The sequence below is a fragment of the Thyridium curvatum genome (genome assembly GCF_004353045.1).
Source record: "Thyridium curvatum strain D216 chromosome Unknown NODE_27_length_422201_cov_78.887067, whole genome shotgun sequence".
In the NCBI taxonomy this organism is placed as follows: domain Eukaryota; kingdom Fungi; phylum Ascomycota; class Sordariomycetes; order Thyridiales; family Thyridiaceae; genus Thyridium; species Thyridium curvatum.
The window spans coordinates 25,661-37,566 of record NW_022156782.1 but is presented as its reverse complement, the minus strand read 5'-3'; the positions used below and the strand labels follow the sequence as shown (position 1 = coordinate 37,566).

Genomic DNA, 11,906 nt, shown 5'->3' with positions numbered 1-11,906 from the left:
GGTATTCAAGAGCTCTCAGTTGGTTGGAGAGAGCTCCGTAGGCGGAGATGGGTGGACCGTGGTTGTGGGGGAGGGTCTTACTCCCCCGCAGAGTGACGATCACCATGTTTGTGAATGCGATTGATGCTGCAAGTCAAGCCCTTTCCTTCCCACAAGGTCAACCATCCGTGTCAATAGGGATGTAGTTGATGCTGGCCAGTTTTCACCATCCCCAGGAATCGTTTTGACTCGCTCTTTGGACAAGCATTGCCAAGGATAACACCTCACGATGGAGACGGATCAGGTCAAGACGCGGATGAGCTGATCGCTGTCAGATGTCTTGGCGCCCAGCTGTGACGGATAACGATTTCCCATCATACCTGGCCTCGTCCATGTAGGATTGGGTCCGCCCAAGCCATCATCTCAGACTCGATCTTGAACTCCAGGAAATGGCCTAGCTGCGGGACCGAGGAGGTGAGTTGCCATGCCGGACATTCTTAAAGATCCGATGGGTGCCAGTGTCACAGCTAGCAAGCTGGGGGTCCTGCAAGGAACGAAATAGATGGAACAGCGCCATCTGTCAGACTTCTGTCCAACCACCAGAAGGAGCACTCTCGGACGGATCTCGTTGAGACGTTGTCAGACCTGCATTTGATCGGGGTTCCCGCCGCCGCTGTTGATCCAAGCATCCATTATTTTAGCTCCCGCCGCTGCCAGGTGGATGCACAAACCGCACTGAGTCACTCGCCGTCCGGCGACCCAATCAGGCAGGTCTAATTATCTCAGCTTCGATGTACGCCGCGGCCAATCTCGACTTCAAAGAGAATGAGTGCCCTTGATTACAATAACCGCTCAGGCCCCGGTAATGTATAAGCTCATGCCATGTAGCATTGATTTGACCTTCCCTTGAAGCCATCCACCACCGCCTCAGATCCATCATCAACAGGCGAACAAACACAATGCCCCTCCAGCTTGTCACCGCCGGCGAGGCCGACGCCCTGCGCATCGCCGAGCTCGAGCGCGATGCCTACGCCGACAGCCCCATCAGCCCGGTCCTCTTCCCGGGCCCGCATCCGGCCAACTCTCTCGAGCTCCGCGCCGCCCAGATGGCCGAGTTCCTGCGTGCCAACCCGCACACCGTACATTGGCTCAAGGTGGTCGACACGGACCTCGCGCACGACGCCGAGAGCCAGCAGCTCGTCGCCTTCGCGCAGTGGCACGTGTACCACCCGGACCCGGCGCCGCCCGTCGAGAGGCAGACCTTCGGCCCCGGGTCCGACCCGGAGGCGTGCCATGACTTCTTCAGCCCCATCTGGGACACGAGGGAGCGCGTCATGGGCGGCAAGACGTACGTCTGTGAGTACTTTTGCCTTTATCAGCTTCCTGGGTCTTCAATGTGTTATCGGAGCTGACTTGGGTGGATCTTGGTCGAGTCGCAAAGACCTCAAATACCTGACAACGGACCCGAAGCATCAGAGACGAGGCGCCGGCCGGATGCTGATGAAGTGGGGCATTGATGAAGCCGACAGGTTGGGACTCCCCGTGTGGCTCGAGGCAAGTCCCGAGGGCAAGAAGCTGTATGAGAGTTGCGGACTGAAAGTGGTTGAGACACTGGAGATGGACCTGAGCAAGTACGGTATGACTGGGGTTCATCGAACTTGCTCCATGCGACGAGATCCATCAAATTAGGATGACAAAATATTCATCCGTATAGATTTGATCTCCCTACTTCCTCAACTTCAGACGATATGTCGGCATGCCACACAGCCATTCCTGAGAATCAGAACCATTTTTGAGGTTTCAATTAAGCAAAGCATTTTCGCTATATCACACTATATGCTTCGGAAAATTATGACGAGTCCGGAGTGATTGGAAATCAGAGATGTCAATTACGCCGAGGCACCTGATTCGAGGACCTCACTAAACGATATCGACTATTGAGTCACTCCTTCTTCTCGGGAGCTCCCTTCTTGGGTTGGTTCTTGGAGTCCGGGTCGTTTTCATACCCGCCGCCCTGCTTCTCATATTCCTTTGCCAGTTTAGTGCCCTATGCGCGTGTGACTGTTAGCATCACGAGGCCTGACCACGCTTCTCGCCTTATAAGCGGGCAACTTACCTTCCAAGCTGACCACTGACCCTCACCACCACCGCTCTTATTGGGCTCCTGCTTGATATCCTCCTTGATCTGCTCCCGAAGTTCAGGGTCAGTCGGCTTTCCTTTGGAGCTAGGCATTTTCGCTAAATGAGCAGGGCTGCGTGGAGAGTTTTAGGAAAAAGACGGTGATTATAACAACGAGACTCTTAACGCAGATTGTCTTTTGACAAAAACAAAACCAGCATCAACCAAACATGTCGAAGTCAAATCTGGCACCTTTTATGTATATCTGAGCCTTACGATTAATGTTTGAGCAATGATGCGCTTATCCAGCGATTGAGATCGCGGCCAAAGCCGCTAGTACGCGTCTATGACGATAAGACGTCAACGTTTCTGGGGAAGTTCCGTGCCTTGTTATTTTGCGTTGTCGAGTCATTCCAGCCAGGGTTCCGGTGCTGGAATCTACCTTACCGTTGGCCTGAGAGACGAGTACGGGTACCTTCAAACTGTAGAGTATGCCAGATAATGTATGCATAGCATAGGCCCCACAAGTGTGTCTTCGAGAGACCCTCGAGCATGAGCTTCTTCATCTCGCCTTAGCTACAAGCCTCTTGTCGTAATTCCTATTCCAGAGGAGCTCGTCCCGTTCGGTCACGGCATGCTAGGACAGGGTCTTTGGGAAGGGTCGGAAAACCATGGAAAAAGGACAGCAAGAAGCGTAATGAAACCACTATCGAAAGCCAGGGCACTGCCAATTTCGTATAAAAGAGATCCACCACTATAGTCTAATCCCCACCTTCTGGTCGGCGGATGCTCAGGCTCATTTAAAGCTCAGCCCGATCCCCTTGGTGTTGTACAGACCTGTTGCCTTTTTCGGTATGCAATCCCCACGAAAAGACCCTGTATCTAGTAGCATCACTCAGACGAGAATAGGGGAGGAGCAATTACGAGGAACAGAGTACCAGTGGGAGGATTTGGCCAGGAGCAGTTGGAGTGCCCATTCTCGTACGCAACTTCCATGATCTGAGTCGAGGCGAGGGGCTATTTCTGCTCATCTCGGGGACTTGGAGGAACACAATCCTCTGAAATGAATTGATATCTTTGGAGAAACAACCCAGAAGAAATATAAAAACATAGATATCTCCCTCATTGTAGACCACCACATTGTTCTCATCACTACTGCAAGCCTCGAACTCCAGCCCAACAAGATATCTCGTCACAATATCAATCATCTCAAGATGCAACTCTCGCTCCTGCCCATCCTCGCCACTATCCTGGCTGCTTCAGCCTGCACCGTCGACATTTGTACGTTCGACGCTGAACTCACCCCATTCCCCTTCCCACGGCCATCGCTCGCTAGGGCGTGCCTAGATCGCACCACTGATAAAGACAATCAAAAACAGGTGCCGACGGAGGCGGCTGCACGACGATGTCGATCCCCCAGGGGGCGACGCCGCCCCTGCCCGGCGCGTACATGCACAACCTGCGCTACTTCAAGGTCACCTCCGGGGTCGTCCAGTTCGCGTGGGACTACAAACTGTGAGTAACCGGACGGAGAGCGGCAGTGGCGAGGTGTTTAGTTCGGAAACTTGACGAAGGTCTTTCTTTAGCACCAATCGAATTTATCCCACTGGTTCGAGCCTCGACCTCCGCAATACCCCTGACGTGAAGAGGATTACAGACGTCCACTGCATGTAACGATGCTCATCGCTACAACTGTTTCCGCCACTTGCGTTGCGCGGATAAGATGGTTGGGGGCCGGGCATAGCGGCAGGCTGTTTACATGTGGATCTGTAAGCGTTATCATACGCTTTCTGTACCGAGACAGGGAAAGCTATATCATCCCAATATAGAGTATGAATCTTGTCATCGTTGATTTCTCCTCTCGTGAGTGGGCTGGTGCAGCTCCGGCTCTGCCATGTGCGTTGATGGTGCGATGGGGATGCAGTAGATCTCCAGTGTGGTCGGCACCCTCAGGCAGCCTTATTCAGCCACTTGGTAAAACTCGCCTAACACTAAATGTAGAACCAACCTTAGAGTGTAGGTGTTGTTTCCAGACAAGATAAAGTGAGTGGATCGATTTTACATTACTTGAGTTTATGTTCTTTGCTTGAATAGGTCAAGGCTGCACCTACATGATTGTCTGAGTTTATCCGAGATTCTAAACATAATGATAAGTAATAAATTTTCTAAAATCCTTAAAAGCCTCTTACAAACTTGCCTGCTCCATGTTTTCTATTGCCCAAGTTAAGCTTCAAATTGGATTCAGCTAAAAGATGCCAGTTAAAGTAGTCTTTATTTACCTTACCTAACACAATGCTAATATGGCATATGTAGTGTAGGTAAAGATCAAGCTCTGAGAACTTGGTTGTTCAAATTGGCGAGGTATACATGGCATACATATTGAGCTTCATGTTATCAGTTGAATTCGCCAGATACTGCTCTGTTTTGCCCTTTGTTATAGGCTGAACTCTAACCGGTTCCCCGCATAGTCCCTCGCAAAGAATCTGTCGGGATACTCGGCTCCCTTGGCGCCTACAGTCATCACATCAGCACAGAGAGTTCAGCACACCGGCACACACAAAGCCAGCCATATTTCTGGATGCAACCGGGCAAAGACTTACCCGAGTTCTCCTCACCGGGCCGGTCGGCCTCCAGCGGCGCGCCATCACCACCCTCCTCGAAGTGCTTCCAGACGCGGCGCTGCAGCTCGAGCAACGACTCTCGGCTGGCGACGCGAAAGCAAGGGTGCCGCGAGCTCTTGGCCGCCGCGCCCTCGAAGTCGATGTCCCGGCCGAAGGCGATGTGGACCTGCTGGCCCGAGTCGGCAATGTTGAACCAGGCGAGCCTGTCCCGCTGCAGCGCCGGCACCGGCGTGGACACCAGGCCCAGCGTACTTCCGTAGAAGGCATGCGCCGAGCCGAGAGAGCCGGCCGGCACGACGAGGTTTACGTGTGCGATGCCTGAGATCATGATGGCAGGCTTGATCGAGCTGCGTTGGGAATGACTTTGGGGGGAAGGTTGACAATTGTTGCAAGAGAATGGTTTAGTACGCGATGTCGCGGAATTTCTAGACCGGCTCCGTAATTCGGAGGTTCTCATTGGAGAAATAACAGATTACGCCCTTGGTGTTGATGTTGAGTGCGGGGTTCCTTTCACTATTCCTGTAGAGATGGGTTCTGAAGCGGCAATGCTGCTAGGCAAGCGACCAACCTGCACAAGTGATACTATCTCACCTTGTGTCTCGTGCCAGCGCCAGTGCATTTTCCAAAATGGGAGTCGAGGCAAACATTACGTCTAGCACAACAGGGGTTTGCTGACCAGATTCGTGTTTGATATTACACTTGTAAGAGGAGATTGTATTTTAGAAAATCTTTGCCGAATCACGGAGCGCCTGCAATCCCCTTCGCTATATGGAAAAGCAAGCCGTCAACCCACCGCGAGCTTCTCTTGTTTCTTGCAAGTTCGTATTCCATGTCCTCGTCCATTCTGTGCTATTATCCACTCAAAGGATTGATATCCTTCCCGGCTCTTCGTATAGCTCGCTACCTGTCGATCCATCTACCACGTTTTATCCGAGAGAGAAAAATTTTGTTGAACCGTCCTTTCCCTTCTCGTTTCCTGCTTACGCAAAGTAGCTCTTCCACAGCACACCCTCCAGATCCTCCAACTGTTCAGGCGTAAAGTACTACACCAAGACACCGTTAGCAAAACATATTCCATATTCATCCCTCCTTCCCCCTTAACCCCCTAGCATGCATAGCCCGCACGAAAAAGAGACTTGGACACCTAAGTAAAGAAAAAGAGAAAGAAAGAAAGAGAAGAGCAAGTAAAGAGACAGAACATACCTTCTGATCAACGCTCCAGCTATCCTGCCTCGTCTTCTTGAAGTCGCCGAGGATCTGCTTGGTCGCCTTGCCCACGACGCCCGGGTCGTTGGCCGCCCTCGTCGCCAGCAGCGCCAGCACCTCGGGCATCCAGGCCGGCGGCGGCGTGGCGTAGGGGAACGCCTCGATCAGCGCGCCGAGGCCCAGCACCGCCGCGTGCCGCCGCGTGACCTGCTTGTTCGCGTCGACGGGCGTGTCGGTGCCGGGCGCCTTGCGCTTGGGCATCGGGTTCAGCCGCAGCTGCGTCTCGAACCTGTCCTTGAGCGCCGCGATGATGGGGTTGCGGATGCTCGCCGGCGAGCACCGGATCATGCCCGCCAGGGTGTCGGCCGCCGAGTCGCGCACCTCGAGCTGCGGGTCCGCCAGCATGTCGCCCACGGCGTCGAAGAGCTGCGTGCGCTGCTGGGGGCCCGTCAGGAAGAGCCGCCGGAAGTAGATGACCTGCATGTTGACGAGCGCGCGCAGGCGCTGGTGCCACGACGGGCCCGATCGACCGATCCGGATCAGCGCCTTGACCACGGCCTCGTCCTCGCCGGGCCGCAGGGGGATGTTGGACAAATGTCGGTAGACGTGGTACGCCAGCCGCATGAGCTCCGGGTCCTCCTTGACGTCCATCATATGCAGGAGCTGGTCCATGAGCGGGTCCGGGAAGAACTTGACCAGCTGCGTGCACTCCTGCGAGGTTAGCACCGTGTCGAGCCAGATGAGCACTGTCTTCGACCCGGACGTGTAGCTGCTGGGCGTCTGTTGTCCTGGTTGGCGCTCGTGCCGCCACTTCTCGATCCGACCAAACACCTCGGTAATCGTGGCTGTGAGGTCCTGCGACGGCTCGTAGGGCCGAATGCCAATGGATGATTCGGCCTTGTTCTGCTCGAGCAAAGCGTTGACGCTGGGGAAAGACTCGTGATAGCGCGTGCGGTAGACAGCAGCAATGACGCGACCTATGGACTCGCGCACAGCCTTATATGGGTGGTCGATGTGGGCGAGGAAGTCTTCCAGGATGGGCTTCTCGTGACGGAAGTGCCAGCCAGCATCGTTAATGACAAATTCGAGCAGCTGGACCTTGGATGACTCCTTGAACGCGGCATTGGAAGACATGTCCAGGCGGAAGGAGCAGAGGGTCTTCATAAGCTCACGAGAGCGGCGAGGATCTTTGGACTCGACAGTGAGGTGCAGGCACGTAACCCAGTAACCCAGGTTGTCCGGCGTCAAGTCATCAGAGATGATCTTGAGCATCATGTTTGCCGCAAAGCCCCAGATACGATCTCGAGCTTCTCGTGGCGCATCGGTGCCAATGGTGAGCAAAGCGCCGATGATCTCGGCAGTCGCGCGATGCTGGTGCTTGTCGCTTCCGTCGCCATATATCTCCTTGACCAGATCAACAACGTCTTCAAAGGTCGCAGCCGTCTTGCCAAACTCCATGAGGTCAAAAACGTCCATGAGCATCACGACGTTATGCATCCGAAACCTATCGGCATTAGCATCGCGCGGCTCCTGTTTCATGTACTCAAAGCAGGCCTTGAGCCACTCCTTGGTCAGGATCTTGCCAATCTGCTCACGAGCTGCCCTCTCCGTAGAGTCGTAGTCCTTGAATGGACGGGGAGTTGCGCGAGCGGCCTTGAACTTCTTGTCCCACACGAGCCAACCCGGATAGTCGTTGTCCACAAAGTACTCTGGAGTGTCAAAGCTCTCGAATGCACTCAGATATCTCTGCGTCCACTCGGGGTCGTCCTGGGGTACCTGGATTTCAATGTCGTTTGGGTCATCGTCCTCCTCTAACAGGTATCGCTTGAAATCATGCTTGTGGGTAGCACGCATCTCAATCGTCGTGAATACGTTGGAAAAGGCGGACTGGTAGCTTGCCCGCAGACCTGGGTGGGTATCATTGGTACCGTAGGCGACCAAGTCGATAAATTCGGGGGGTGCAAGGGAGTCAAAGCGAAGGCACAAGTTGGTGGCAAAGACTGCACACCTGGACGCGACTTTCCAGTGAGCCGTCCTGGCCCTTTCTGTGAGCTCGATGCCCAGCGCGGCCTTCTTGGCCTCGACCTTCTTCCGCCGCTCCTTGATGAACTCGTGGCGCGTTGTGATGGTCTTGGAGCAATCCTCATCGGGCTTGATCACCTCGACCTCCTTCTCGTCCACGATGACCATGCGCTCAAAGGGCTTACCAAAGTCAAGTAAAGCGTAGAGAGCAGTAGTCCCCAGCTTCTGGATAATCAGATTGTCGACCTCGACGGTTCGGAGGTACATCCGCATCAGATCCGGCGCGAAACGCCAATCACGCATCAGTGTCTTGAACAGCGAGGTAAATAGAAGGGCGTTCATGGCGCCCTTGATGCCCTCGGTCTCGTTTGCATCGAGCGACTTGCCAAACTTCTCCAGAATGACCGGGATCACGAGCGGCCTGCCTCCGATGAGAACCTTGAGTGACGAGTCCTGTGCTCCCTGAGCCACATGGCGAACGTCATTGTACATGGAAGTACAAGACTCTGCAAGGTCCAGCAGGAGGCGTTTGTCAAGCTCGCTCTTCTGACGGAACGCGGCGTTGTACTTGACGCGCTGTAATTGGTATGCATCAGCACGCTTGACCAGAAGAGGACGAGGGTACTGCTTGCGCAGGCCGCTGATTTTGAAGGGCGAAACATCGGCCTTGTAGAGGCGCGTGAGCCGCTCGAGAGGGTGGGCAGATCGCTCGATGCCAACGTCGGTGATCAAGGTGCGGTATGCGCTATACAATGCGGTGAAGCACGCGACGTCGTCTTCCTGATTCTCGTTGAGAAACTTGTGTGTCCGCGACAGCAAACTGCCCACGCTCTCTCGCAGCTCGTGAACGGTCTTGAACAGTGGAGACTTGGAATCAAGCACGTATCCAGCAGGGTATCGGAACGCTCTCTTGAGCTCCTCGTCGTCGGCGACTTCGGCGAGAGGATCCTCATCGTCATCCATCAAGGTATCGCCCTCAGCATCGATGCTACCCCTTCTTAAGCTATCGACGTTCCGGTCAACCTCGCCAGATGCTTGCTTGGGGTCGAAGAGCACAGCCACTCCCGAAATGACGAGTCTGAGCTGCGAGAGAGCTCGAGACACCTCGTCGGACCATTCCTTGTTCTTTCCCTTTCGGCTCACTGGAGGGTTGTCGCCCATCAAGGACTCCAGCTTCTGTGTAGCGTCCTTGACCTGGTTCTCGAACAGCTCGACCGCAAATTCAAGTTCATCGGGCGACGGGCGATGCCATTTGATGGTCAGTTCCGATGGCGGCGTGGTTCGGCCCCAATCTCCAACATCGAGACCACGCTTGATCACATCGGGCTCATACAGGGCATTGTCCATCGGGTAGGTATTGGTCAGGTTCAGGAGCAGGTGATGCACGTAGTTGGAGATGTGTATGGTCGGCAGGCCGCGGCACTTCAGCTGGACGTATTTGGTGATCTCGAGCAACTGGTCCTTGTACTTGACGACCTCGCTTCCGACATGGACAACACACATACTAAGCATGCTGACATGCCAAACGAGGGCCCGGTCCCGAGGGAGCACATCCTGCCCACTGCTGCGGTCCGAAGCTGCGCCGTTGTAGTCGATCTCGTTGCGGATGTTGACAATGAGCATCTCAATGAAGGCCTTCAATGTCTTCTCGGGATTGACCTTGCACATGGCATTGCAAATCCAGGCCATAGCATCGCGGGCTTGGTGTACGACATGAGTCGAGACAAAGCCCACGAGCTTCTCGAGAGCCATGTCAAAGAGCTCGGGCGAGAGCGAAGCGAAGAGGGGTGTCAGCGCGGCAGGGAGGGTGTTGATGACATTATCCTCGGGCGAGCCAGTGCGTAGTTGGGAAGAGTCGGGCAGATTCTCCACGAGCGTAAAGACCTTGCCCAGCAGAGCAAGGATGAACTCGCCGAAGCCGGCCGTGGAAGAGCGAACAATGTTGGCCTCATCCTCGTCGGTCAGCTCCTCTTCGTAATTGATTTTGACATCCTGTCCCTCACGCTCCATGCGCTCCATCTCGCCCTGGACCCATTCCATGGCCAAGGCGGTGCCATGCACACCTGAGCCTTCCTTCACCAATGACGCGAAAGGGATACTGTATGCGACTGCTTGGATAAAATTCAGGGTATACTGTGTCTTGCCCAGATCGTTGGCATCGATGCCGGGTAAGGCGAGGGCCAGAAGGGCCGTGATGTGGCATCTGAAGCCCTTGCGCTTGGACATGATGTTTGCAATCATCTGCAAGCCACACAGACTGGACGTGGTACGATGGACTTCGACGAGACCCTGCAAACTGGGGTAAAAGCGCTGCAGTGCTCCCGGAAGCATCAGATCTGGCTCGAGATACGTCAAGCCTTGCAGGGTTGAGTAGTAGTAATTGGCCACCTTGGAGCTTTTGGCAAAAATGCCCATGAATGTGACTTCGCGGAGCGACAGCACGAATCGCTTCTTCAGCTCTGAATTGATTCTACGGTCCTGCGGGATATCCCACTCGCCGCTCTGCTCTCTGTTCCAGCGAGAGACGAAGATGTCGGTGAGGTAAAAGGTCAACTGGGCGAGGAAGTTTGTCCAAGCACCCTGGTTTGAGGGGTGGAAGAATGTGTCGATAGACTCCATCAGGCCCTCGAGATTGTTCATGATCGAGCTTTCTTGGTCCAAGCACAGCGGCGATATAGAATGGGCTATCCACCGTGCAATCATGTAAGGCACAGGGTGGCGCTTCTTGTCCTTCTCGAGGTAGAGGGCCAAGCCGGACGAGTAGTCCAACGAGGTGTAGGGAGATGTCGAGTGGCCAACAGGGATTTCGGTCAGCCTAAGGATGGCAGTGAAGATCAGGTCTGATTGCTCTTTCGTGAAGATGCCGTGTGGGCCGAACTCAACATCCTTCCAGCCCAAGTAGTCACGCGCCATTCTCGAGAAGATGTCGATAAAGGAGACGTCGAAAGCCTTGGACCGAGTCATAAGGGACCACAAGTGGAAGAAGGTCGGCACGAAGTCGGACGGCTGGGAGCTGGGGACGGTCGAGGGCGCTGGGGCAGTGGGCACGAGGATCGTCATGGCTGCGACTACGATGTAGGCGTTGGTCAGGTCGGAAGTGCTAAAGAAGGGCAACATCTCGCCGAGGATCTCGAGTCGGTCGCGGGGGTCAAAGTATGACTGCGCATGTAGGCAGAGCTTCATGAGCTGCTTGTGGGATCGTCTGCGCATGCCCTGATGCGATCCGGACTCGGAGGGCAGGACGAGGCCCTTCACCTCACGCCATAACGGTCGCCAGTCGAGGATCAGATCGTCGCCGGGCTTGAGGTAATGCTTTTTCCTGTAGAATATGGCCAATTAGCCATGACATGCGCTGCTTGGGGGACCGCCGCAGCGAGCATATGACGAGCTCGACTAACCTTGTCAGGGTGATGAGCATGCGCGAGAAGCGATCGGAGCTGTTGGTGTCCAGGCCCGGCGCAAGGGCGAGGTGATAGTAGAGCTGAGCAAGCTTCTTGCGCAGGTCTCTCGTCATCTCAAACTTCAAGTTGAGCCATCCCTGCAGCTCTCTAGTCCAGTGCAGAGCTCCCGGGGAAAAGTCTTCAGCCTTGACGGCGATGTAGAGGTTCTTGAGGATGCCCGTCAGGGCGGCATCGCGCTCGGCCTCCTCCTCGACGGGGTAAGGCAGGAGATTGAAGTAGCTGAATGTTCGAGGGCGGTATCGCTTCTTGTCATCCTCGTCGGAGCCGGCGGGCAAGGGCAAGCCGGGCGAGGTGGCGCGGGAAATGGTGTCGCCGGCGAAGAGGTTGGCGAGGTAGTGTTTGCTGTCGACTGGCCCAGCGGCGGACAACGAGCCCGCGACGGCCGAATGCGACTCGAGATGAGCCTCATCCATCGCGGGCCGAGCTTGGGGGGGGATCGAATTGACGAGTAGGCGATGCCGTGCTGGTTCGTGATGATCCAGCGTTCGGGGGTGGTGG

General features: G+C 55.1%; 4 protein-coding genes across 4 annotated transcripts; 1 reads left to right on the top strand and 3 right to left on the bottom strand.

Annotated features, from left to right (window-relative positions):
• Positions 1-938: 938 nt before the first annotated feature.
• Positions 939-1,668, top strand: E0L32_005223 (uncharacterized protein; the record flags this gene model as incomplete). The annotated part of the gene is made up of 2 exons (XM_031139721.1): positions 939-1,335; positions 1,421-1,668. The coding sequence occupies 2 exons, from the start codon at positions 939-941 to the stop codon at positions 1,666-1,668; spliced, it is 645 nt and encodes a 214-aa protein (XP_030996242.1).
• Positions 1,669-1,921: 253 nt separating this feature from the next.
• Positions 1,922-2,212, bottom strand: E0L32_005222 (uncharacterized protein; the record flags this gene model as incomplete). Its single annotated transcript, XM_031139720.1, has 2 exons — positions 1,922-2,026; positions 2,096-2,212. The coding sequence occupies 2 exons, from the start codon at positions 2,210-2,212 to the stop codon at positions 1,922-1,924; spliced, it is 222 nt and encodes a 73-aa protein (XP_030996241.1).
• A 2,320-nt stretch (positions 2,213-4,532) lies between these two features.
• On the bottom strand, positions 4,533-5,047 carry E0L32_005221 (uncharacterized protein; the record flags this gene model as incomplete). Its single annotated transcript, XM_031139719.1, has 2 exons — positions 4,533-4,609; positions 4,699-5,047. 2 exons carry the CDS (start codon positions 5,045-5,047, stop codon positions 4,533-4,535), a joined length of 426 nt encoding a protein of 141 aa, XP_030996240.1.
• A 652-nt stretch (positions 5,048-5,699) lies between these two features.
• E0L32_005220 (uncharacterized protein) lies at positions 5,700-11,821 on the bottom strand (the record flags this gene model as incomplete). Its single annotated transcript, XM_031139718.1, has 3 exons — positions 5,700-5,762; positions 5,923-11,266; positions 11,346-11,821. The coding sequence occupies 3 exons, from the start codon at positions 11,819-11,821 to the stop codon at positions 5,700-5,702; spliced, it is 5,883 nt and encodes a 1,960-aa protein (XP_030996239.1).
• Between the last annotated feature and the right edge of the window lie 85 nt (positions 11,822-11,906).